This window comes from Macaca mulatta, chromosome 9, assembly GCF_049350105.2.
Source record: "Macaca mulatta isolate MMU2019108-1 chromosome 9, T2T-MMU8v2.0, whole genome shotgun sequence".
Lineage (NCBI taxonomy): Eukaryota > Metazoa > Chordata > Mammalia > Primates > Cercopithecidae > Macaca > Macaca mulatta.
In genome coordinates, this window is record NC_133414.1 from 81,856,829 (window position 1) to 81,884,786 (window position 27,958).

At 43.2% G+C, this 27,958-nt stretch overlaps 1 protein-coding gene across 4 annotated transcripts in view; it reads right to left on the bottom strand.

The window, feature by feature from the left end:
• SIRT1 (sirtuin 1) overlaps positions 1-27,629 on the bottom strand; it is a 36,606-nt gene extending 8,977 nt beyond the window's left edge. For 2 of the 4 annotated variants that reach the window (XM_015147516.3, XM_077946704.1), the window contains exons 1-7: positions 27,146-27,629; positions 24,428-24,544; positions 22,833-23,074; positions 19,403-19,555; positions 2,871-3,018; positions 1,707-1,786; positions 369-555 (exon numbers count right to left, since the gene is read on the bottom strand). In XM_015147516.3, the coding sequence (XP_015003002.1) occupies positions 369-555; positions 1,707-1,786; positions 2,871-3,018; positions 19,403-19,555; positions 22,833-23,074; positions 24,428-24,544; positions 27,146-27,563 (1,345 nt within the window). In that variant the 5' untranslated portion in view covers positions 27,564-27,629. Of the gene's footprint in view, positions 1-368; positions 556-1,706; positions 1,787-2,870; positions 3,019-3,510; positions 3,636-19,402; positions 19,556-22,832; positions 23,075-24,427; positions 24,545-27,145 lie in introns of those variants that run through there. The other 2 variants (XM_015147517.3, XM_077946705.1) reach the window with 2 other exon arrangements.
• Between the last annotated feature and the right edge of the window lie 329 nt (positions 27,630-27,958).

Below are 27,958 nucleotides of genomic sequence, written 5' to 3' on the forward strand. Positions count from 1 at the left end.
AGCTCAGGAGTTCGAGACCAGCCTGGCCAACATGGCGAAACCCGGTCTCTACTAAAAATATAAAAAGTTAGCCAGGCATGTTGGTGGACAACTGTAATCCCAGCTACTCAGGAGGCTGAGGCAGGAGGATCGCTTGAACCCAGGAGGCGGAGGTTGCAGTGAGCTGAGATCACGCCACCGCACGCCAGCCTGGGCAATAAGAGGGAAACTCCATCTCAATAAATAAACAAACAATTTCGAAAATTAGCTCTTCACCACTCTTTCAAACAGAAGCAGAGTAAGATTACTAGAGTTAGGGTCTATTATACAGATCCACAACCCATGACATTATATATAGAAATGATCTCCAAAAGCCATCACCAACTTACTTGGAATTAGTGCTACCGGTCTTACTTTGAGGGAAGACCCAATAACAATGAGGAGGTCAACTTCATCTTTGTCATACTTCATGGCTCTATGAAACTGTTCTGGTAAATTTTCACCAAAAAACACAATCTCTGGTTTCATGATAGCAAGCGGTTCATCAGCTGGGCACCTAGGACATCGAGGAACTACCTACGAATTTTCAGATTTTGGTTGAGACAGAGAAGCAAACAGTAAGCTCAAGTTAGAAATAGTCAACATTTCCATACCTCTAAGAATACATTTCAGAATTATTTAAAAAAAAAAAAAAAAAAAAAAAAACAGAAAAGCTATAGATAAACAGCAACTGGGTAACAATCTAAACGTCAATGATGGGTAGTTTATTAACATACTATGAAACAGTGAAATACTATGCTCTTGTTATAATATCTATATAGAAAAACACTTGACATTGAAGAGTCCATCATATAAGAGGAAAAACACAATGTGTGTATATACACAAAATGGGAATTGATCCTTTAAAAGAAAAATACACATTTGTAAAACAAAATGACTCCATTGTATTTATTTGAGATGGAGTCTCATTCTGTTGCCCAGGCTGGAGTGCAGTGGCATGATCTCAACTCACTACAACCTCCACCTCCTGAGTTCAAATGATTCTCCTGCCTCAGCCTCCCAAGTAGCTGAGATTAAAGGCATATGCCACCATGCCAGGCTAATTTTCGTATTTTTAGGAGAGACGGGGTTTTGCCATGTTGGCCAGGCTGGTCTTGAACTTCTGACCTCAAATGATCCACCCACCTCAGCCTCCCAAAGTGCTGGGATTACAAGCATGAGCCACTGCACCCGAACAATGATTCCATTTTAATATACTATTCTTCCTCTTTCATAATAATATAATTAACTCTATATATTGCTAAGCACACAGGACATATTTCTGGATAATTTTTATTTTCTGCTACATTTTCCTATATTTTTTGGCAATGAACATGTATGAAATAATTTTAAAAGATTACCACAACTAATTTAAGGTTCAAATCTGACAGGCACAAAAAGAGGAAGGAGAAAAACTACAACAACAACAACTTGCTTATGATCTGATGTTTTAGGTTCGGCTTAGATACTAAGAAGCCAATTTCATAATTTTAACAGACTTTATAGGGCTGTTTTCTATATAAGGTATTGAAAGGTTCTTGTATATTTTACCAAAATTCCCAATTACTATTTTCTTCCTGAATATTTCTGTATCACGTATACCTTTAAGGGTAAAAAAAGGATTTTGAGGCAAAAGAAGAAATACTTCAGAGACATGCACAATTCCTAAAATACGGGAAACAAATTACCTGATTAAAAATATCTCCTCGTACAGCTTCACAGTCAACTTTGTATTTACAAATCAGGCAAGATGCTGTTGCAAAGGAACCTAAAAACAACCAACATATATGTGCTTTATTAATGAAGTATTTCTGTTTCTTGAACACACCACGAATGTTATAAAGTTTGACATCAGAAATGTTAACAGGGTTTAAAGATTTTTAACTTTGATTTTAAACCTCAGAACACACTGCAGATTTTGTGATACACTACAGGAGAATCTAGGGGATGAATAATTTATATATTTATTTATACATAGAATGAACACAATTCTCAATCGCTGAGACAATAATGATGCCTTCTAAAGCTACTCTTTTGAACAAAACTGTAATAACTCGCTCCTGCAGAGCTAAAATCCTGCAGAGTTGAACAGTTCCAATTCTATTACCTTAGTTCAGCAGTTCTTAGAAACACTTTAGATACCTAATGGCGTGTTCATACTTGTTTTACATTAAACATTTCTGAATCTCTGAATTCTGTACATCTCAACTATCCAGTTCTTTTAGTTTCATAAACTAAAGATGTCACATTTCTTCATTAATAGCTAACATTACTCTTGTAATCAGTTTTTTTTTTTTTTTTTGGACAGAGTCTCACTCTCTGTCTCCCAGGCTGGAGCGCAATGGTGCAATCTTGGCTCACTGCAACCTCCAACTCCCAAGTTCAAGTGATTCTCATGCCTCAGCCTCCTAAGTGGCTGGGATAACAGGTACGCCACCATGCCCGGCTAATTTTTGTATTTTTAGTAGAGCCAGGGTTTCACCATGTTGGCCAGGCTGTTCTTCGAACTCCTGGCCTCATGTGATCCGCCCGCTTCAGCTTCCCAAAGTGCTAGGATTACAGGCGTGAGTCACCACACCCAGCCAGAAAAGATTATTTAAAATAACTGAATGCATGCAACTGCAGCATCTTTTGAAATCAAAAGCAAATTAATATTTGAGGTTTTATGTAATTAACTGTTTTTATTATTTTTGTTTTCTACTTTTCTACTTTTCGGAGGTTATCTATAATTAACGAGATAACATGATTAAATAATGCTTTATCTCCACTTCTCAATGGCAGTCTGCTTTAGAGGAAAAATCCTCCTATAAAACTAAAATAAATTACAGAAAACCATTCTGAAGTTTACTAACCATGACACTGAATTATCCTCTGGATTCCCGCAACCTGTTCCAGCGTGTCTATGTTCTGGGTATAGTTGCGAAGTAGTTTTCCTTCCTTATCTGACAAGGCTATGAATTTGTGACAGAGAGATGGTTGGAATTGTCCAGGATATATTTCCTATATCAAGTAAAAGGTAGAAAAAATTTACATTAGTGAAATAAACTACAGATGTCATATGTTTAACAAAAAACTACCGATAATCCCCCACATATAATTTTAAAAATGAAATAGATGAGCATTTTAAAGTATCTAGATGGATGCAACACACACCTACAAAAGGACTGTTGCTGTCATGTATAAAACTCAGCAATTAGTGAACTTGGCCCCTTGAAGAAAAAGACAAAGTCAGCCCATAAACATCTCTAATAAATGTTGATATTTTAATAAAAGTCAGAAGTAACACAACCTTAGGATATCTAATTTTTGTTGGCTGCAAATTCAGATTTTTTTCTTTAAAGAAAAATGGGAAACTTTAAAATTACAGGTATCAAGGTAGGGTGATTTTTAAAAAAGCACTGTCAATACAAGAATATTTTAAAATTTTTTTGATTTATCATTCATTAGAATATCAACCTGTTGGAAGTTTAAAGCTAAAGTTTTAATCCTTACCAAAATTGTTTTCCTTCCACTGCACAGGCACATACTGGTATAGTATAGAGTTGCTCATGAATGCTGAGTTGCTGGATTTTGTGTGTGTGTTTTTCCCCCCAAATAATGCTTCAATGCTGTTTCTTCTTTAAAAACAAAGAATTCAGATATACACATGGCAAAAAGATCAGAGAAAAAGTATCAATTTTGGTCCTCCCAACTTTTGACAGTGTTTTTATTAAATTTCATTTAGTAAGTGACTATGGCAAAGGAAGTTTCTTCTCTACTTTTTCCTTTAAAGTAGTAGTGCTATCATCTACTTACTTCCTTACCATTCATTACAGGCTCTAATCTATCATAATGCTAGCAAAAAACTAGACACAACCGTATGCCCATCAGTAGGGAACCGGTTGTATAAATATGGTACGTCCATAATAGTGGAATATGTAGCCATTAAAAAGAATGAGGGCGATCTAGATGAACTGCCCTAGAAAATGGTTCATGACATACGTGAAAAAAGCAAATTAGTCACCAGTATGTATAACTTTTGTTTTTGTTACTAAGCAAAAATTGAAATTATATGCACATGTATATAGAGATGTCCATTTAATCAACCAAGTCAGGAAGGATACAAACAGGCTGTAAGCAGATGTGGGGAGCTTTCACTTCTGACATTATAAAAAAAAGTTTAATAGCAATTAAGGATGACTTTTTACCTATTTAATATTTCAAATTAAAAAAAAAATCCCCAATGAAATTTCTAGGTTCTACTACCCAGGCTTCTAAGTAAAACTTAAGTGAATTCTGTAACAGCTATCACATACATGTCCACATGCTGCTAAAAACCTAGTATCCCAAAATATTGCCATACATTCAAATATTTATCACAAATTTTATGAATAACTCTTTCCAATTTAAGAAATGGACAGTGCATATAGTAGCAAGGGAAAAGCTTAATAAAGTCAATGTTTACAGAAAATCAAAAGCCATTGTTTTGGAAAAGTGACTTGTGTTAAATCCACCACTGTTTTCTTCCCCAGAATGCTTTGTTCTAATACATTTACATTTGAGAGATTAAGCATTGTAATGTCTTATTAAAGCTCCTTCTGGAAACAGCTTTTAGAGTATTTTCGGCACTACGAGAATATGCTAGACAACAGATAAAATAGGATCCATAGTAGTAAGCAAGTGATAATAGCATGCCAAATGCAGAATTAAAAAGAGAAAATAACTCCAACGCATGGTCAGGGAACAAGAGCAAGTACCAAGACTCCACCCTCCCTGAATTAACTGTGTGCCTTATCCACGTCCACCCCCACCCTTCCTAAAGGGTAGAGTTAAGAGAAACAAACAAGTATGGAACACTAGATTTAGCTCTTACACTTGTTTCCCTCCATGTCCCACTTATAACAGTTCAAAGTTAGCCCTTAAAATTAACTATTTAACTACCTTTAAGACAAATCATAAAGGACATTTTTTATTTTATGAGCCTTTTTTTTTTTTGAGACAGAGTTGCGCTCTTTTTGCCCAGGCTAGATGGAGTGCAATGGCACAATCTCGGCTCACCGCAACCTTCGCCTCCCGGGTTCAAGTGATTCTCCTGCCTCAGCCTCCTGAATAGTTGGGATTACAGGCATGTGCCACCACCCCGGCTAATATTGTATTTTAGTAGAGATGGGGTTTCTCCATGTTGGTCAGGCTGGTCTTCAACTCCTGACCTCAAGTGATCCACCTGCCTCGGCCTCCCAAAGTGCTGGGATTACAGGCGTGTGCCACCATGCCTGACCAAGCCTACATTTTACGTATGTGAGAATCTGAATGATCTGGGTCTCTGACTCATACTTTCTGTCACGTATGAAATGGACCATGTCTGAATTACTAGATTTAAATACAGTGTTCAAACTAAGAAATAGTACAGGTGTAGTGGCTCACACCTCTAATCCCAGCAGTTTGGAAGGCTGAGGCGGGCAGGTTACTTGAGACCAGGAGTTCGAGACCAGCCTGGGCAACATGGCGAAACCCTGACTCTACAAAAAACACAAAAATTACAAAAATTAGCCGGGCCTCATGGTTCATGCCTGTAGTCCCAGAAACTCAGGAGGCTGAGGTGGGAGGATCACCTGAGCCCAGGCAGGAAGAGGTTCCAGTGAGCTATGATCATGTCACTGCTCTCCAGCCTGGGTGACAGAGAGAGCCTTTTAAAAAACACAAAACAAGCCGGGCGCGGTGGCTCAAGCCTGTAATCCCAGCACTTTGGGAGGCCGAGACAGGCGGATCACGAGGTCAGGAGATCGAGACCATCCTGGCTAATATGGTGAAACCCCGTCTCTACTAAAAAGTACAAAAAAAAATTAGCCGGGCGAGGTGGTGGGCGCCTGTAGTCCCAGCTACTCGGGAGGCTGAGGCAGGAGAATGGCGCAAACCCGGGAGGCGGAGCTTGCAGTGAGCTGAGATCCGGCCACTGCACTCCAGCCTGGGCGACAAAGCGAGACTCCGTCTCAAAAAAAAAAAACACAAAACAAACAAAAAAAACTAAAAGGAATCTGAAATAATGAAAAAAATTACTCTGGAAGGACTGTTCTAATATAAACCACTCCTCCTAAGATAGGACCACTTGTTGAAAACCAAATGACTGGAGATACAACTTACAGATAGAATATGGATTAACTCTTCCACAGTGAAAGTGTGACATGCTTAGTCCTATTCCAAGCAAGACAGGCCACCCAGTTTGAATATCCTAAAGCCTTTTTAAGGAACCAATCATGAGGGCTGGGCCATTCTGTTGCTGCCATACAGATCCTTATAGACTAAGAATGGAAGCAGAACTGGAACCAAAGGCTCAAAACACTGTAAAAATAAACCCTGCTTTCACATAGCTGTGTCTGGAAACATGTAAATAATCCAGGAATTGACCATAGGCAACCAACGTGGTCAAAATTAAAGCTTAGAACTATCTGCAGAAAAAATGGCTTTTCTCCAGAGATTATGCCTTTCCTTCTTCTCCAAATTTCTAGCAATATGAATAAGACTCCAGTAAAGGCACAGGTGTAAATGCAGTCCCTCAAAACTAAGAAAGCTGGGCGTAGTGGCACAGGCCTGTAGTTCCAGCTACTGGGGAGACAGATGAGGGAAAATCACTCGAGTCTGGGAGTTAGAGAGCTGTAGTACTCTAGGATCGTGCCTATGGATGGGCAATACACTCCAGCTCACACAACATAACGAAATTCACCCCCACCTTCTTTTTTTTTTTTTTGAGACAGAGTCACCCAGGATGGAGTGCAGTGGCACGATCTTGGCTCATCGCAACCTCCGCCTCCTGGGTTCAGGCAATTCTCCCACCTCAGCCTCCCAAGTAGCTGGCACTACAGGTGCACGCCACCACACTCAGCTAATTTTGTTTATTTTTAGTAGAGACACGGTTTCGCCATGTTGGTCAGGCTGGTCTCAAACTCCTGACCTCAGGTGATCCACCTGCCTTGGCCTCCCAAAGTGCTGGGATTACAGGTGTGAGCCACTGTGCCCAGCCAAAATTTCCTCTTTAAAAATAAGAATTTTAAATTAAAGAATTCATCAAAATTTACCGATGTTAATCTTTGCTGATATCCACCTCCTCCTATATATAGTTCAGATGGAGGCAGTAAGTAGAGTTGCTAAGAAAATAGAACGTAAATGTTCCTGTCAAAAAAAGTGAAATACATCAATCCTGGTAAGAAGAGTCCTCATAATCCCTCCTGTCTCTTTCATTCCACAAAACCACACTTGAATAAACTGCTCAACATCTTAATCAATACTAATAAATTGGTCATATGACAAATTCAACTGCATTTCAATATATAAGAGTATGGCTATGTTCTAACAAAAGTTTGTATTTATGAACACTGACATGAGAAATTTATATAATTTTCAAGCGTCATGAAACAGCTCTTTCAATTTTTTTCCCCAGTCATTTAAAATTAATCATTAGCAGGGGGTGGAGGTGGGACTGGGAAGACGTTGGGAATAATAAGTTCAGGAGATCTATTGTTGACTATAATTAAGAACATACTGTGGCCGGACACGGTAGCTCATGCCTGTAATCCCAGCACTTTGGGAGGCCGAGGCAGGCGGATCACCTGAGGTCAGGGGTTCAAGACCAACCTGGTCAACACGGTGAAACCCCGTCTCTACTAAAAATACAAAAATCAGCTGGGCATGGAGGCAGGCACCTGTAATCCCAGCTACTTGGGAGGCTGAGGCAGGAAAATCACTTGTACCTGGGAGGCGGAGGTTGCAGTGAGCCAAGATAGCACCACTGCACTCCAGCCTGGGGAAGAGAGAGAGATTTTGTCTCAAAACAAAAACAAGAACAACAACAACAAAAAAAACATATTGTACACCTGAAAATTATTAAGAGATTTTAAATGTTCTCACCACCAAAAAAAAGTATGTGAAGTAATGAATATTAGCTTGAGTTAGCCATTCCATAACATACACACGTCAAAACATCATGTTGTATACCACATAAATTTTATTTGTTGATTTAAGTAATAAATTAATGCTTAATGCTTAGCTCACAGGCTATACAAAAACGGGAAATGGGCCACATTTGGACTGAGGCCATAGTATGCCAATCCCTGTATTAACCTAACACAAGAGAATGTCAAACTGCCAGTCACCACTTAATAAATTTTAGTATGTACCACGTATAACATAAGCACTTTTAATTTCCTCTTTATTACGCTACAGACAAGGCTGAGAACTGGGTTTAAAAAAATGTGTTCAAGGATGTAAAGAAAATAAAGAACATATGACAGAGACCCTATGCAGTCCGCAAAGCAGACTACATTTACTACCAGGCCCTACCTTACTACAGAAAGTTTGCTGACCCAGCTGTAGACGTATACCCCGATGCAGATGAAAAAACACAAAACAAACATAACTTGCCATTTTGGTCACAAGAGCAAATAAGTAGCAGAGCCCTGTTTTGATACGAAAATCCAGCACTGCACTGAGCAACAGGCAAGATCCCATCTCTATCAAAAATACAAAAAAAATAGCTGGGCATGGTGGTGCACACTTGTGGTCACAGCTACTCAGGAGGTGAGAGGATCACCTGAAGCCAGGGAACAGAGGTTGCAGTCCAGCCTGGGTGTCAGAGCAAGACCCTATGTCAAAAAAAAACAAAGGAAAGAAAAAGAAAACCCGAAAACCCCAGCACTTAACCCTCTATGCAATATTTACTGCCTTTTCAATTTGTGATCCCTCATCCTCAAGTTTTCTATTTTTCTTTTAGGATAAGCACCATTTCTATTATGTATTACAAACCAAACGACTAAAACTAGTAAGTATGTTTCAGTTTGCTCACCTTCATGGGATTACTAAAGGCTGGAACCCCGGTAAGCCTAACTCTTCGAGAATATATAATGTACATGTACAACTATTATGTATCCATAAAAATAAAATTTTTAAGGTAAATCAAAAGAAAAAGAACATAATGTTCCCAGAAGTCAGTATGAAAAAGCACCCAAATGGGGAAAATGGCTAAGAACAAAGAGGTAATTCAGGGATATACAAATGGCCAGTAGTAACCACCAGTCATCCACATTAATAAAAACAGAACAGGCCTAACGTGGTGGTTTAATGCCTACAATCCCAGCACTTTGAGTAGCTGAGGCAGGATAATCACTTGAGCTCAGGAATTTAAGACCAGCCTGGGCAACATAGTGAGACTGTCCATACAAAAAAAACCAGGCCGGGGGCGGTGGCTCAAGCCTGTAATCCCAGCACTTTGGGAGGCCGAGATGGGCGGATCACGAGGTCAGGAGATCGAGACCATCCTGGCTAACACGGTGAAACCCCGTCTCTACTAAAAAATACAAAAAACTAGCCGGGCGAGGTGGCGGGCGCCTGTAGTCCCAGCTACTCGGGAGGCTGAGGCAGGAGAATGGCGTAAACCCGGGAGGCGGAGCTTGCAGTGAGCCGAGATCGCGCCACTGCACTCCAGCCTGGGTGACAGAGCCAGACCAGACTCCGTCTCAAAAAAAAAAAAAAAAAAAAAAAAAAAAACCAAAGAAACAGCCAGGCATGGTGGTGCACACCTCTAGTACTAGCTACTTGGGAGGCTGAGGCAGGAGAATCATTTGAGCCCAAGAGCTGGAGGCTGCAGTGAGCTATAAGATCACACCACTACACTCCAGCTTGGATAACAGAGGGAGACCCTGTCTCAAAAAATAAGATGCTGAGTCAGGCGCGGTGACTCACGCCTGTAATCCCAGCACTTTGGGAGGTCAAGGCAGGCATATCACCTGAGGTTAGGAGTTCGAGACCAGCCTGGCCAACATAGTGAAACCCCATTTATACGAAAAATACAAAAAATTAGCTGGGCATGGTGGCGCATGCCTATAATCTCAGGAACTTGGGAGGTTGAAGCAGGAGAATTGCTTGAACCCGGGAGGCAGAGGCTGCAGTGAGCCAAGATGACGTCACTGCACTCTAACCTGAGTGACACAGTGAGACTCCATCTCAAAAACACATAAATAAAGCTGGGTGCAGCTTTATTTTTATAATTTTATTTAAAATTGTATTTATTTTTGAGATGGGGTCTCACTCCGTCGCCCAGGCTGGAGTGCAGTGGTGTAATACTGGCTCGCTGCAACCTCCGCCTCCTGAGTTCGAGCAATTCTCCTACCTCAGCCTTCCAACCAGCTGGGATTACAGGCGCATGCCACCATGGCCAGCTAATTTTTTGTATTTTTAGTAGAGACGGGGTTTCACCGTGTTTGCCAGGCTGGTCTCGAACTCCTACCTCAAGTGATCCACCCGCCTCGGCCTCCCAAAGTGCTGGGTTTACAGGTGTGAGTCACTGCACCCGGCCTGCTTTACTTACTATAGTTTTCAAACTGCCTTAAAAACAACCCTAGATCAAAAAGACAAAAACGTAAGATACCTATCAATAGGAGACTAATATACTGTGAAACGACTTTAAAATAGAATGCTATGCAGCGTTCTTTGAAAAATAAGGTCTATCTGTTAAGTGCTGTTATGAAATTATTCTCAAGAATATTATATGGTGAAAAAAGCAAGACAGAAAAGGTATTTTTGATTCTGTTGGTAATCATTTATCAAGTATTAAAAACTTATGCTGCCATCCCTCCTCCACCCCAACACAAATTTTTTTTCCCCCTGAATGATACCCCAGAGTTTCACCATAGTAACCATTGAGGACAGATATGAGGAGCAGGAAAGACTGAAGGGTCAAACTACATACAGAGACAAGATTTTTGAAAGATACTGCACTCCAGTCTGGGTATCAGAGCCAGGCCCTGTCTCAAAAAAAAAAAAAAAATTATATATATATATATATATATGTATTTTAATGCTAAGAACGTATTCTGGGGTTTTTATGGATTTTGGGTGGGTACAGGTGGCAGCAGCATGATAAATTAGCCAAATCAGCTAAATCGCAAAGTGCTGGGATTACAGGTGTGAGCCACCGCACGCAGCCCTAATGGAAGATTTTATTTCAACCTTTCCAAGCTGCAATACGACAAAACGTATCAGGAGACTTAAAGGCTTAAAGAAGAACTTTGATATGTTTCTCTGAAGTTCAACTGAAATTCACTTTCAGGAATTTATCCTAAGAACACTGGAAACATACCAAAAGAAGACAGCTGTAGCAACACTATTTGTACATCCAAATGTACAAATACAGAATTACAATTCACCACTTCATAAACAACCATTAAAAAGTATTCAATCCCAGCACTTTGGGAGGCCGAGACGGGCGGATCACGAGGTCAGGAGATCGAGACCACGGTGAAACCCCATCTCTACTAAAAAATACAAATAAAAAAAATTAGCCCGGCGTGGTGGCAGGCGCCTGTAGTCCCAGCTACTCGGGAGGCTGAGGCAGTAGAATGGCGGGAACCCGGGAGGCGGAGCTTGCAGTAAGCCGAGATGGCGCCACTGCACTCCAGCCTGGGTGACAGAGCGAGAGACTCCGTCTCAAAAAAAAAAAAAAAAAGGCCGGGCGCGGTGGCTCAAACCTGTAATCCCAGCACTTTGGGAGGCCGAGACGGGTGGATCACGAGGTCAGGAGATCGAGACCATCCTGGCTAACACCGTGAAACCCCGTCTCTACTAAAAATACAAAAAAACTAGCCGGGCGAGGTGGCGGGCGCCTGTAGTCCCAGCTACTCCGGAGGCTGAGGCAGGAGAATGGCATAAACCCGGGAGGCGGAGCTTGCAGTGAGCTGAGATCCGGCCACTGTACTCCAGCCCGGGCTACAGAGCAAGACTCCGTCTCAAAAAAAAAAAAAAAAGAAAAGAAAAAAAAAAAAAAAAGTATTCAAGTACCTCACAGAAAGTAAGTTTATTATATTAAGTAGAAAATACTACAAATCGAAAGCAAAGTAAAACAGCCAACTTTTTTCTTTTCAGGGATGGGTCTTGCTCTGTCACTCAGGCTGGTGTGCAGAGGTGAGATCACAGCTCACTGCAGCCTCAAACTCTTTGGTTCAAGCAATCTTCCCACCCTACCCTCTTGAGTTGCTGGGACTACAATTGCAAGCCACCGGGCCCAGCAAAAGCCAACTTTTACGCTAAAAAGGTAACATAAATCCAGCTACAATACTATAAATGTATACATATATAATCCATATACACGTATTAAAACATTATCTTCAGATGAATGGCACGGTGGCTACCATCTATTTTCTTTTTACTGACGTTGATTTTTTTTTTTTTTGAGACGGAGTCTTGCTCTGTAGCCCAGGCTGGAGTGCAGTGGCCAGATCTCAGCTCACTACAAGCTCCGCCTCCTGGGTTCACGCCATTCTCCTGCCTCAGCCTCCTGAGTAGCTGGGATTACAGCGCGCGCCACCACGTCCATCTAATTTTTGTATTTTTAGTAGAGATGTGGTTTCACCATATTGGTCAGGCTGGTCTCAAACTTTTGACCTTGTGATCCGCCCACTGTGACCTCCCAAAGTGCTGGAATTACAGGCGTGAGCCACCACGCCCCACCGAACACAGTCCTTTTTATTTAAAAAAATTTATTTTATACATCCTAATTCAGTTTCATCTTGACTCTAAATACAACCACTCATTTTTATTAGCATCAGTGAATTATTTTAGGTTTCTGAGAACCATGACCACAACTTATTATCAATTTAAGTCATTATGCAGAAGGATAAGAACACAGTTCAGGCAGGGCGAGGTGGCTCATGCCTGTAATCCCAGAACTTTAGGAGGCCAAGGTGGGTGGATCACCTGAGGTCAGGAGTTCGAGACCAGCCTGGCCAACATGATGAAACCCCACCTCTGCTAAAAATTAAAAAAAATGGCTGGGCACAGTGGCTCATGCCTGTAATACCAGCACTCTGGGAGGCAGAGATGGGTGGATCACAAGGTCAGGAGTTCAAGACCAGCCTGGCCAATATGGCGAATATCACTTAAGCCCCATCTCTACTAAAAATACAAAATTAGCTAGGCATGGTGGTGAGCACCTGTAATCCCAGCTACTCAGGAGGCTGAGGCAGGAGAACTGCTTGAACCCGGGAAGCAGAGGTTGTAGTAAGCCAAGCTCCCGTAATCAAGGCTACTCAAGAGGCTGAGGTAGGAGAATCACTTGAACCTGGGAGGCGGAGGTTGCAGTGAGCTGAGATTGCACCATCGCACTCCAGCCTGAGCAACAAGAGCAAAACTCCATCTCCAAAAAACAAACAAAAAAAATATAGTTCAGAAATGTATTTAACTTAAATTTAAAGCCCCATAGCTTTAAAACTGGCCTTAACTGTCTTTGTGTGAAAGAATCCTGCAACCTCCACCTCCCAGGTTCAAGTGATTCTCCTGCCTCAGCCTCCTGAGTAGCTGAGATTACAGGTGTGCACCACCACATCTGGCTATTTTTTCTTAGTAGAGACAGGGTTTTGCCACGTTGACCAGGCTGGTCACCTGGGCTTAAGTGATCTGCCAGCCTCGGCCTTCCAAAGGGCTGGAATTAAAGTCGTGAGCCACCTCAATTAGCCTCAATGAGTAATTCACAAGGAACATTTTGAAGACATTTTTTATCATCAGGACTTGGGGTGGGGATACAAATGGCATTTCGTAGGTGAAGGCCAGGGATTTTTGTTTTGTTTTGTTTTTTTGAGACAAATTCTTGCTCTGTCACCCAGGCTGGAGTACAGTGGCGCAATCTTGGCTCACAGCAAACTCAGCCTCCTGAGTTCAAGTGATTCTCATGCCTCAGCATGCACCACCACACCTGGCTAATTTTTGTATCTTCAGTAGAGACAGGGTTTCACCATGTTGGCCAGGCTGGTCTCTTCTGAACTTCCAACCTCAAGTGATCTGCCCACCTCAGCCTCCCAAAGTGCTGAGATTACAGGTGTGAGCCGCTGCACCTGGCCGGTCAGGGGTATTGACAAACATCCTACAACGCACAGGAAAGTTCCCCACAGCAAATAAATATCAGCCCAAGACCGGGTGCAGTGGCTTATGCCTATAATCCCAACACTTTGTAAGGCTAAGCAGGAGGATCGATTGAACCCAGGATTTCAAGACCAGCCTGGACAACATAGTGAAAACCTGACTCTACCAAAAAAAAAAAAAAAAAGTCAAAAAAAAACATTTAGCTAGGTATGCAGTACGTGCCTACGGTCTCAGCTACTCAGGAGGCTCAAGCAGGAGCCCAGGAGTTCAAGGCTGCAATGAGCTGTGATGGCTTGACAGAGTAAAACTGTCTCAGGGGAAAAAAAAAAAAAAAATCCAGCCCAAAATGTCAATAGTGCCAAATTTAAGAAACTGCTGTAACAGAGCAATAACTTCTTTAACACACCTCTCCATTACTTGAAATTTCCAGTCTAAATGAAATTTAAGGGCTGGGCATGGGGGGGGGGCTCACGCCTGTAATCTCAGCACTTTGGCCTAGGCAGGAGGATCACCTGAGGTCAGAGGTTTAAGACCAGCCTGACCAACATGGTGAAACTCCATCTCTACTAAAATAACAAAAATTAGCTGGGCGTGGTGGTGGGCACCTGCAATCCCAGCTACTCAGTAGGCTGAGGCAGAATTGCTTGAACTCCAGACACGAAGGTTGCAGTGAGCCGAGATCCCACCACTGCACTCCAGCCTGGGTGACAAGAGCAAAACTCTGTCTCCCCCCCAGAAAAAAATTTAAGTTCATTCTCAATAATCACAATCAATGATATAATAGATGGTATAGAAATTCTCTTTCCTTCCGAAGTATCTAAATTTCACCAATATTTTCTCTTTTCATGGCTTCATTTTTAATGTTTTCTCATAAGTATCAAAAATCAAAAACCATTTTAGTGAACTTTCTGCCTAGTACACTGACTCACAAAAAAGCTTAGGTTATCCTATAAGTATTCTGTTCTTGTAATATTTACAAATTCAGTAAAATATTGATAATATTTACATACCCTCCCCATCCTCTGTTTCAGGGTACTATCCCCCACACTCTTTGTCCTTACTTATTTCTCCTTAAACAATATTGGTTCACTGCAACCTCTGCCTCCTGGGTTCAAGCAATTCTCCCCATCTCAGCCTCCCGTGTAGCTGGGATGACAGGCGCCTGCCACCACGCCTGGCTGATTTTTGAATTTTTTATTAGAGACAGGCTTTTGCTGTGTTGGCCAGGCTGGTCTTGAACTCCTGACCTGAGGTGATCCACCCACCTCGGCCTCCCAAAGTGCTGGGATTACAGGTGTGGGCCACTGTGCCTGGCCTAGAAGCTTTCTTTTTTTTAGTCAGTTACCACTGTGAGAATTAAAAGATAGACAAAGAATTATATGTGAATAATAATTGTAAACGCTAGCTGCTTTAACCATTACCATAAATGAAAACTCAGAAAAGCAAAATTAATCAGCTGGATGTGGTGGCTCACACCTATAATCCCAACACACTGGGAGGCTGAAACAGGCCGATCACGAGGTCACGAGACCCATCCTTGCCAACATGGTTAAACCCATCTCTACTAAAAATACTGATCATGGTGGCACGTGCCTGTAGTCCCAGCTACTTGGGAGGCTGAGGCAAGAGAATTGCTTGAACCCGGGAGCTGGAGGTTGCAGGGAGCCAAGATGGCGCCACTGCACTACAGCCTGGCAACAGAGTAAGACTCCATCTCAAAAAATAATAATAATAGGCCGGGCGCGGTGGCTCAAGCCTGTAATCCCAGCACTTTGGGAGGCCGAGACGGGCGGATCACGAGGTCAGGAGATCGAGACCATCCTGGCTAACACAATGAAACCCCGTCTCCACTAAAAATACAAAAAAATTAGCCGGGCGTGGTGGCAGCGCCTGTAGTCCCAGCTACTCGGGAGGCTGAGGCAGGAGAATGGCGGGAACCCGGGAGGCGGAGCTTGCAGTGAGCCGAGATCGCGCCACTGCACTCCAGCCTGGGCGACAGAGCGAGACTCCGCCTCAAAAAAAAATAATAATAATAATAATAATGATAATAATAAATAAATGTATATAAACAGGATTAGAAGAGGTTACATCTTATAAGTGATTGAATCTTTTTTCAGTTTAACAATAAAAAATGTATTCTCCATAACTAGTGAATCAAGTTTTTGTAGTTAGATTTAAGATCAAAGTAAGTTCTAGTTACTTGCTGATCTTCTGATAGTGTCAATGTCTGTGCTACATGGAGATTTTATAATGCCAGTGTCCTAGCTCCAATTCAAGAAACCTTTAAGTCATATTTCACCGGTCTTCAAAACCACGCGGCAGTGCCACTAGCAAGAGTAGGTTAAAACAGTAAATCTTCACTAATCCATAATTAACAAAAAATAACTTTATTTATTCAATCCAGGTATGAACCAGTTGTCTGCTCTAAAAGCTAGATATAGATGACCATCGTTATTACGGATATATGAAGTAAAAAGTTCAAATTGAAAGTTTTAAATTAAAAATTCTCGATAGCCTGAAAACTTTTCAAATTCAGTTTAGTAATCATATTCAAGAATTTATAATATAATTTTCCCACTTTACACTAACGCCCATTTAATGTACCACAACCTGGATAAAACAAAAATTACATGGGGCAGGGGGGTGTAGTGACAGGGTCTCACTATGTTGCCCAGGCTGGTCTCAAACTCCTGAGTTCAAGAGATCTTCCTATCTCAGCTTCCCAAAGCACTGGGATTATAGGCGTGAGCCACTGCATCCAAAAACTTACTTTTCTTTAAAGACAGTCACCAATTTAAGTAACACAATTTATCCTGAATTAGCAGAGCTTCTCTTGTAGTCAGGTAAATACACCACATGGTCGGAAAGTAGATGAGGCCACTGTTTAGCTAAAATTTAGGTTCACTGGCCGGGCACGGTGCCTGGCACCTGTAATCCCAGCACTTTGGGACGCTGAGATGGGCGGATCACAAGGTCAGAAGTTCGAGACCAACCTGGCCAACATAGTGAAACCCCATCTCTACCAAAAATACAAAAATTGGCCTGGCATGGCAGCATGCGCCTGTAGTCCCAACAACTCGGGAGGCTGAGGCAGGAGAATCGCTTGAACTCGGGAGGTGGAGGTTGTGTGGTGAGCGAAGATCACGCCACCGCACTTCAGCCTGGGCAACAGAGCGAGACTCCATCTCAAAAAAAAAAAAACAACTAGGTTCATTAACTTCTGGATTCATTAAAGTCGTCCCTATTCACATTTTCTAACGATTAAGGGGGAAAAAAGCCAGTAATACACGATTCTCTCGCTGGAAGCCATCATCCTCAGCAAACTAACACAAGGAACAGAAAACCAAACACAGCATGTCCTCACTCATAAGTGAAAATTGAACAATGAGAACACATGGACACAGGGTGGGGAACACCACACACTGGGGCCTGTCAGGAGGTGGGGGCAAGGGGTGGAAGAGCATTAGGACAAACATCTAATGCATGTGGGGCTTAAAACCTAGATGACAGGTTGACAGATGCAGCAAACCACCATGGCACATGTACACCTATGTAACAAACCTGCGTATTCTGCACATGTATCCCGGTACTTACATAAAATAAAATGACTCTTTCAAGTATATGTACCTCCAAGTTTAACAATAACAAATTTTGTAATTTCTTTCCAAAAGACTAAAATACAGGAAAGAAAAGTTTTCTAATGACTAAATCTCTTGAGAATGGTATAATGCATTATTAAACTTTATACGCTAAAGCAAAGCTGTACAACAGGTATATAATGTGAGACATACATATAACTTTGTTTCTTTTAGTAACTACATTACGGTGAAAACTTTGGCCAGGCACGGTGGCTCACGCCTGTAATCCTAGCGCTTTGGGAGGCAGAGGCAGGTGGATCACTGGAAGTCAGGGGTTCAAGACCATCCTGGCCAACTTGGTGAAACCCTGTCTCTACTAAAAATACAGAAATTAGCTGGGCATGGTGGCAGGCACCAGTAATATCCCAGCTACTCGGGAGGCTGAGGCAGGAGAATCACTTGAACCTGGGAGGCAAAGGTTGTGATGAGCCAAGATCATGCCATTGCACTCCAGCCTGGGCAACAGAGCAAGACTCCATCTCAAAAAAAAAAAAAGAAGAGAAAAAGTAAAAACTTCAAAAAATATACATATATTTTTGAAACACTCTTGCTCTGTTGCCCAGGGTGGAATGCAGTAGCAGATCATCGTTCACTTTGAGTCTTGAGCTCCTGAGCTTAAGGGATCTTCCCACCTCAGACTCCTGAGTGGCTAGGTCTACAGGTGCACACCACCATGCTCAGCAAATTTTATTATTTATTTTGTAGAGACGGAGTCTCATTATGTTGCTCAGGCTGGTCTCAAACTCCTGGGCTCAACTGATCCTCCTACCTTGGCCTCCCAAAGTGCTGAAATTACAGGCATGATGCAACATGCACAGCCCAAAATACATTTTATTTAACCCAGTATCAAAAGTACTTCAAAAGAATTCAAAATTAATTTTAAAAAGTATTTTTTCCGGCCGGGCGCGGTGGCTCACGCCTGTAATCCCAGCACTTTGGGAGGCCGAGGCGGGCGGATCACAAGGTCAGGAGATCGAGACCACGGTGAAACCCCGTCTCTACTAAAAATTACAAAAAATTAGCCGGGCACGGTTGTGGGCGCCTGTAGTCCCAGCTACTCGGGAGGCTGAGGCAGGAGAATGGCGTGAACCCGGGAGGCGGAGCTTGCAGTGAGCCGAGATCGCGCCACTGCACTCCAGCCTGGGCTGGGCGACAGAGTGAGACTCCGTCTCAAAAAAAAAAAAAAAAAAAAAAAAAGTATTTTTTCCATATAAAAACCAATATTTGTTTAACATTTGATAAGTAAAACTAATGAAATACTTTGTATTTTCCATACTGGATCTCTAAAATCTGATATATCTTTTACACTTATTGCACATGTAAATATATTTCAAGTACTCAACAGCCACATGTGGCTAGTGGCTTCTGAACTGGACAGTGCAACTATACAGAATAAGGCTCCTCTGCAATTTGCTGACAAAAATGCAACCCAAGAATCTTCCCATTCTCTAATTAGAAATGATTTTTCAGGCACATCCTTGTTAAAATTTGACTACAGAACACCAAAGTAATGTTATAACGCCTTTACAATCTCTAATAAAATATTAAAAATCACAAGTTATGTTACTTTTATATGGTGTACAAACCTCTTTAAAAAGCCCAGGCAGAATAATGACCATTGCTGAAGGGCAAATTTTAAAAATATGAAACTGTCTCTTTGAAAATAAGCTCACTCTAAAATGAAGTAGATGATAGTCCTTCTCTAGGAATAAGGGAATTCTGGCCATAATGAGTGATCTTCCTCCGCCACAGTAGCAGCATCCACTTTACTAAACAATGAATGATAACCTTAAGGTGGCTATATATGAACAAAATACATTTTCATGAGAGAAAGCCAAAGAAACAACCAGAAGAGTTCATAGTACCTTTGCAAACTTGAAGAATGGTCTTGGATCTTTTCTGAAATATTCAATATCAAACATCGCTTGAGGATCTGGAAGATCTGGGAAGTCTACAGCAAGGCGAGCATAAATACCATCCCTTGACCTGAAGTCAGGTATTCCACATGAAACAGACACCTAAAATGTGCATGGCATAATTTGTAAAATTAAATCTTCTACCTTTACAGGAACTAGCTAGCTCTCTTACCATATAATTAGCTAAGAGTTGAGAAAGAAAATTTTAGAATGAAATGTCTTTTAAGAAATAAAAATGGCCGGGCGCGGTGGCTCAAGCCTGTAATCCCAGCACTTTGGGAGGCCGAGACGGGCGGATCACGAGGTCAGGAGATCGAGACCATCCTGGCTGACACGGTGAAACCCTGTCTCTACTAAAAAATACAAAAAACTAGCCGGGCGAGGTGGCGGGCGCCTGTAGTCCCAGCTACTTGGGAGGCTGAGGCAGGAGAATGGCGTGAACCCGGGAGGCGGAGCTTGCAGTGAGCTGAGATCCGGCCACTGCACTCCAGCCTGGGTGGCAGAGCGAGACTCCGTCTCAAAAAAAAAAAAAAAAAAAAAAAAAAAAAAAAAAAAAAAAAAAAAAGAAATAAAAATACGCCGGGCGCGGTGGCTCACGCTTGTAATCCCAGCACTTTGGGAGACCGAGGCAGGTGGATCACCTGAGGTCGGGAGTTCAAGACCAGCCTGACCAACATGGAGAAACCCCGTCTCTACTAAAAATACAAAATTAGCCGGGGTGGTGGCACATGCCTGTAATCCCAGCTACTCGGGAGGCTGAGGCAGGAGAATTGCTTGAACCCGGGAGGCGGAGGTTGCGGTGAGCCGAGATCGCGCCATTGCACTCCAGCCTGGGCAAAAAGAGTGAAACTCTGTCTCAAAAAATAAATAAATAAATAAATAAATAATAAAAATACAACCCTACCCCTTTTTTTTATTTATTTTTTTTTTTCCGAGACGGAGTCTCGCTCTGCCGCCCAGGCTGGAGTGCAATGGCCGGATCTCAGCTCACTGCAAGCTCCGCCTCCCAGGTTCACACCATTCTCCTGCCTCAGCCTCCTGAGTAGTTGGGACTACAGGCGCCCGCCACCGCGCCCAGCTAGTTTTTTGTAGTTTTTAGTAGAGACGGGGTTTCACCGTGTTAGCCAGGATGGTCTCGATCTCCTGACCTCGTGATCCGCCCGTCTCGGCCTCCCAAAGTGCTGGGATTACAGGCTTGAGCCACCGCGCCCGGCCACAACCCTACCCTTATTTCAGAAATAAAACTCCCAAATAACTGAGAAGAATTAAATACACCTCATATTCCATCTTTAACACAAATAAGGAATTTTTAAGTCAGGCTAATTTTAAGCCTTTTAAGCATTTAGCCAACAAATTAAAGCAAATACAATTTGAGAAGAAAATAAACCATTTCAATAAATTATTTTAAGGAGAAAGTAGGGAAGAATTTTTTTTTTTTTGAGACGGAGTCTTGCTCTATTGTCCAGTCTGGAGTGCAGTGGCACGATCTCAGCTCACTGCAAGCTACACCTCCCAGGTTCACACCATTCTCCTGCCTCAGCCTCCCGAGCTGCTGGGACTACAGGCGCCCGCCACCACGCAGGGATAATTTTTTGTATTTTTAGTAGAGACAGGGTTTCACCGTGTTAGCCAGGATGGTCTCAATCTCCTGACCTTGTGATCTGCCCACCTCGGCCTCCCAAAATACTGGGCTTACAGGTGTGAGCCACCGTGCCTGGCCTTTTGTTCTTTTTTTTTTTTAAGACACTTTCGCTCTAATGCCAGGCTGGAGTGCAGTGGTGCCATCATGGCTCACTGTGGCCTCAACTTTTCCGGCTCAAGCAATCCTCCCACCTCAGCCTCCTGAGTAGCTGGGACTACAAGTACACACGAGCACACCAGGCTAATTTTTTGTAGAGACAGGGTCTATGTTGCTCAGGGTGATGTCGAACTCCAGGGCTCAAGTGATCCTCCCACTTTAGCCTCCCAAAGTGCTGGAATTACATGCATGAGGCACTCCACCAGCCAAGAATTTCTATTACAGAAAAATAATTCCAAAGAAATTGCTCCTTTAGTTAGGATTCTATTACCTCAATACTACAATTTTCTTTTTCATTAAAAAAACAATGTATAGCCAGGCGCGGTGGATCACGCCTGTAATCCTGGCGCTTTGGGAGGCCAAGGTGGGCAGATCACGAGGTCAGGAGTTTGAGACCAGCCTGGCCAATATGGCGAAACCCTGTCTCTACTAAAAATACAAAAATTAGCTGGGTGTGGTGGCGTGTGCCTGTAATCCCAGTTACTCGGGAGGCTGAGGCAAGAGAACTGCTTGAACCCGGGAGGCAGAGGTTGCAGTGAGCCAAAAGACTGTGCCACTGCACTCCACCAGCCTGGGCAACAGAACAAGACTCTGTCTCTCTTGAAAAAAAAAAAAAAAAAAAGGAAACAAACACTGTACAGGCCAGGAGATGCTGAGGTTGCAGTGAGCCATGATGGCACCACTGCACTCCAGCCAGGGCAACACAGCAAGACGCTGTATCCAAAAAAAAAAAAAAAATGTAATATTTCAATTATTCATTTCTTTGAGACTTATGCACTAATCGTACAAAAAAATCCTGACATTTCAGATAGCGATTCCAGAAGTTATTGTTTCATCATCTTACCAGAGTTGACTCCAATTTGACCTGGAGTCAAGGTCAATTCAAGTTAAACAAACTTGTCTACATCGTTATCTGTGAGCAAAACATTCTCCTGATGATCATCTAAGATTATGCAACACCCTTTCACAACTCGAAACAGCAGAAAACAGGACAAAATTTTACAGCAGTTGCTCTGGCTGCTAACATGTAATATACTCTGCATAAAACACACACTATGCAATAGCCTTAGGTAACTAATTAGCTGCAACCCTAACGTAGATCAAAGAGAACATGTCGCCACAATCACATCATCTTAATTAAAACGGAGGGAAGGCAGGAATCTGTTATCTTCCCAACGTTAAGTTTTTCACTTGTGAATACCAAGTAGGTTTCCAGTTTCTCATAAAGATCGAACAAATAGCCAATTTCTCCATCAGACTCTGACATCCCTTAACAAAAGCAGTTTCAATTCCCTGCATCTCCTTTAGGAGCTGTAATAAAATGCAGGTAAAAATCTTGCCTTAACTCCATTTATCCAGTGTGCTATAAATAAGCAGAAGCAAATATTTTTTTAAGGCTGTTGGAGAGGTTTTAAAAATCTGAACTAATTTAGCAACTGCTGCTGCACTCAGTTTTTGGCAGTTTCCAAACATCCATTATCACGTAAGGATAAATCTTTCTAAACCAGAAAAATGCTTCCTACTTGGAAAAGGCATGAGAAAATACATATACGACTTCCCACATTTACTAGTCTTACATACCCCAGCTCCAGTTAGAACTATAATTTTTTTGCACTCTTGCAGTAATTTCACAGCATCTTCAATTGTATTAATATCTTTTCTTTTTTTCCTTTTTGGTGGTTCTGAAAGGATATTAATAACAATCTGCCACAGTGTCATATCATCCAACTCAGGTGGAGGAATTGTTTCCGGCAATAAATCTTTAAGAATTGTTCGAGGATCTGTGCCAATCATAAGATGTTGCTGAACAAAAGTATATGGACCTACAATAAGGGGGAAAAGACTTAAAGTCAACTTATCAAGTAACTAAAAATCTCATTTATTTTCTGAAGTAATGAGTTAGTAACCTGTGAGGGTTTTTTGCAAAGTAAGAAAATGCAATTTAATGGTATTCTATTCTCAGTACACCCTCAAAATTAATGCTATATCCCAATGAGATTAGGAAGATCTAATCAAGAGTTGGGAAGACCCCCTTGAGCTATAAGTATATATTTTAAGAGTCTAATTAACAACTAGAATTAAGTTCTTATGGTTAATACCTAGAAATACACAGTAACAAAAGTATTTACCAAAGGGTTCTACAAATCAACACAGAAAAGATCTTACCAGTCCTAAAAGCCTGTATTACTTATCATTAAAACCACACAGGAAAAATAAATGAAAATCTATACATAACTGCCATCTTAATTTTTTTCCGGTAATTTTTCAATTTGATCTTAACCAATCTTCCAAGATAATACATACAATGTTGATGTTCTGAGAAATAATCATTTTCTTTTACCCTGAAATTGCTCAAACCAGCTCCCTAGCTTGAGAAAACCAAAAAAAATTAATAAATAAATCAGACACCAAAGAGAAACTGATCTTCACTGTTTAAATAGTCAAGCCATTTGTAAGAGTGAGAACATAAAAAGATCCACTTTCAAGATGGTTATGTTATACCTTTGGTATAAAAAAACTGATAATGCTTTCTATATCGAAATACTTTCCCGCTTCATTCACATATTTATTAAGTATTTACTGAGCACAAACTATGTGCCAGGCACTTTTTTAGGCACTGACAAGACAGGAGTATACAGGTCAGTCAAAAATTCCTGCTCCCATCGAGCTTATATTCTAGACCAGGAAACAATACAATTTAAAAAATAAGATACAGAGCTTGTCAAGAAGTGGTAAGTGTAAAATAAAGTGAAAAAAACAAAGAAGGAATATGAAGTGAGGGAGGAAGATATTCTAACTGGATGAAGAACACTACACAAAAAGGGTACAAATGAGGCTGGGAGAGGTGGCTCATGCCTGTAATCTCAGCACTTTGGGAGGCTGAGGCGGGCGGATCACCTGAGGTCGGGAGTTCAAGACCAGCCTGACCAACATGGTGAAACCCCGTCTCTACTAAAAATACAAAATTAGCCGAGCATAGCGGTATATGCCTGTAATCCCAGCTGCTCAAGAGGCTGAGGCAGGAGAATCGCTTGAACACGGAAGGCGGAGGGTGCGGTAAGCCGAGACTGCGCCATTGCACTCCAGCCTGGGCAACAAGAGCGAAACTCTGCCTCAAAACAAAATTATCAAAAAACATACATTTACTCTCTAAAGTTAACAGCTCTGAGCCATACCTATCCGTGGCCTTGGAGTCCAGTCACTAGAGCTTGCATGTGAGGCTCTATCCTCCTCATCACTTTCACAAGAATGAAAACCATTAGTGATAATTTCATCACCGAACAGAAGGTTATCTGCAAAAGAAACCAAGTCAGTCAAGGCTGCCAAAACAATATGCACCTAAAATGTATGAAGACCTATAAACGGTTATAGAGCAATCATTTTCATCGAGTACAGCATTTAACATTTATACTGCATGTGTAAAGAATGCCTATGGGGTCAGCTTGCACTGTTCATTGGAACAGTTTCTTCATCTTTAGGAATTCTGCTCAGACTCAGTTTCAGCCAAAATCTAAAAATAAATTAAGTCTACTTAAAAAACAGAAAAAGAGGCCGGGCACGGTGGCTCAAGCCTGTAATCCCAGCACTTTGGGAGGCCGAGACGGGCGGATCACGAGGTCAGGAGATCGAGACCATCCTGGCTAACACGGTGAAACCCCGTCTCTACTAAAAACTACAAAAAACTAGCCGGGCGAGGTGGCGGGCGCCTGTAGTCCCAGCTACTCGGGAGGCTGAGGCAGGAGAATGGCGTAAACCTGGGAGGCGGAGCTTGGAGTGAGCTGAGATTCGGCCACTGCACTCCAGCCTGGGCGACAGAGTGAGACTCCGTCTCAAAAAAAAAAAAAAAAAAAAAAAAAAAAACAGAAAAAGATAGCCGGGCGCGGTGACTCATGCCTGTAATTGCAGAGCTCTGGGAGGCCAGGGCAGGTGGATCACCTGAGGTCGGGAGTTCAAGACCAGCCTGACCAATATGGAGAAACCCCCATCTCTACCAATAATACAAAAAGTAGCCAGGCATGGTGGCTCATGCCTGTAATTCCAACTACTGAGGAGGCTGCGGCACTAGAATGGCTTGAACCCGGGAGGCGGAGGTTGCAGTGGGCTGAGAGGTGAGCTGAGATCGCGCCATTGTACTACAGCTTAGCGAAACCCCGTCTTTAAAAAAAAAAAAGAAAGAAAATAATCTAGCTAGAATGTATCAATCACAAACAACAGCGTTAGTGAAACGTGTAATAAATGGGCATTTACACAAAAATGTCATTCAAATATAACCTTGGCAATGCGCACGTTAAACTCTCACATAATACTAAACAGGTATCTCTGCATTGTTTCTTCTATTAAACAGTATCAATAACACTATTATTATTAGATAAATAATAAATTAATATTCAACGGTGTTGCTTGAAATCAGGGTCTCTTTACTAAACCAGTCCCTAAAAGCATATACTACTTTTTTTTTGAGACGAGGTCTCACTCTGTCGCCCATCCTGGAGTGCAGTGGCGCGATCACAGCTCACTGCAACCTCAAACTCGGGGGCAATCCTCCCACCTCAGTAGCTGGGACTACAGCAGCTGTGCGACACCACGTCCGGGTTTTTCAATTTTTAGTAGAGAGGAGGTCTCGCTATGTTGCCCAGGCTAGTCTAAAACTCCTAGGCTCAAGAAATCCTCCCGCTTTGGCCTCCCAAAGTGCTGGGGTTACACGAAAGAGCCACCGCGCCCGGCCTGACCCAAGTATTGATAAAGACGAACACATATCAAGGAGAGAAACTCCTCCTTGAGAGAAACAAAAATATGAAACCTGACGGGGCACGGTGGCTCACGCCGGTAATCCCAGCACTTTGGGAGGCCGATGCGGGCGAATCACGAAGTCAAGAAATCGAGACTATCCTGGCCAACATGGTGAAATCCTGTCTCTGCTAAAAATACAAAAATTAGCTGGGCGTGGTGGCGGGTGCCTGTAGTCCCAGCTACTCGGGAGGCTGAAGCAGGAGAATAGCTTGAACGGGACAGGCGGAGGTTGCGGTGAGCCGAGATCGCGCCACTGCACTTCAGCCTAGCGACAGAGAGAGACTCTGTCTCAAAACAAAACAAAAAACAAAAAACCTTGAAGAACATGACAATTGCAACATATCTGCTTCATTATGCTAGAAGTGTTAAACGTGTGTATCATTACTACGTACAAAAAGGTACGCTTGGCCCAAACACCGTTACCGTACAAGAGCAAAATTAGAATAAAATATGAACTGCTCTAAAAGTACTATCACTCTCCCATGCCTACTTCTAACTGCATTACAGAATTTTAATATCTTCAGAAACAGCCATGTTCTTTAAATTTTGCAGGCTGTGACTACAGAAACAGCTTTCCTCTTTTAAAAATTGTAACTTCAGGCATAAAAATATAGACCTTCAAAAAAAAAACAGCAAACTGCACAGGTGTCAGCTTACAAAAAGCAATTGAAAACGCCGACCAACGGGACAGCCAAAAAGTTGCAGACTTAAGTGTGTTGGTGGGTGAAGAAAAGCAAATGAAAAATAAAGAAGAAAAAGGAAAGGAAAAAAAAAAAGCTCTAACAAAACCAATATGCTAAAAGAGTAAGAGGGTGAGAGAAACTTATTTTAAAGTGACTGCGAGAGTCTCCCGACCTGGCTGCTGCGCAAAGCGCAAGGCCGCCCAGGCGGGTCACGGACGGAGGAAAAGAGCAAATCCACCAGCAGCTCGCGCAGCAGGAACGGCAGCCCCGGAGGAGCGCAGCTGAGCGAAGGGCCGTGGTGGGGAGGGGAACGCCGCAGAGCCTGCCCCGAGTCGCCGGCCGCCCTCAACCTCACACCAGTAGGAGCCCGGGGAAAGGGAGGAGGAGATGCGCAGTTCCGGCCGCCCGCACCCTGCGCACCTCGGTACCCAATCGCCGCCGCCGCCGCCTCTTCCTCCTCCTCGCCCTCGTCGTCGTCGTCTTCGTCGTAGAAGCTGTCGGCCAGCGGTGGCTCCCGAGATGGGCCCTGCAGGCCCGGCCCATTGTCTCCTTCCCCAGCCGCCGCAGTCGCCTGGGCCTCTTGCTCCCCGCCCGCCGCCGCCGCCTCTGCCTCCCGCCACAGCGCCGCCGCCGCAACCGGGCAGCCCCCGGCCGCCGGCACCTCACGCTCTGGGGCTGCCCCACCGGGCTCGCCCGGGCTCCGCTCGAGGCCAGGACCATCTCTCCGCGGCCTCTTGCGGAGCGGCTCCCCGGCGGGGGGCGACCCGGCCTCCCTCTCGGCCCCCGCCGCCGAGGGGGAGCCGCCGGGCTGAAGGGCGAGGGCCGCCTCGTCCGCCATCTTCCAACTGCCTCTCTGGCCCTCCTCCCTCGCCTCCTCTGCTCCCGCTCGACGCGCGGCACTGGCGCCCCCGCGGCTCCGGCTGCGGGAGATTTAAACCCCGTCACGTGACCCGCCCCATCGCCGCCCCCGCCCCCTCGGCGCTCCCGCCACCCACGCGGGCCAGACCACAACACTACGGGTCACGTGACGGGCGGAGGCTGTTGCATCTACCCCTCCGCCTGGGCTGGAAGCACGCTCGGCCCCGGCGGCCGCGGCCCTGCGCCTTTGTGGCGGGCGTGTAGTGCAACCAAATTCGCCCCTCGGCCGCTTTTTGAACTTCTCTTTGAAACCGACCTCAAATCACTACCGCCTGAACAGCTCAAGTTTTGGTCCGCCCTGGGAATTTCCACTTC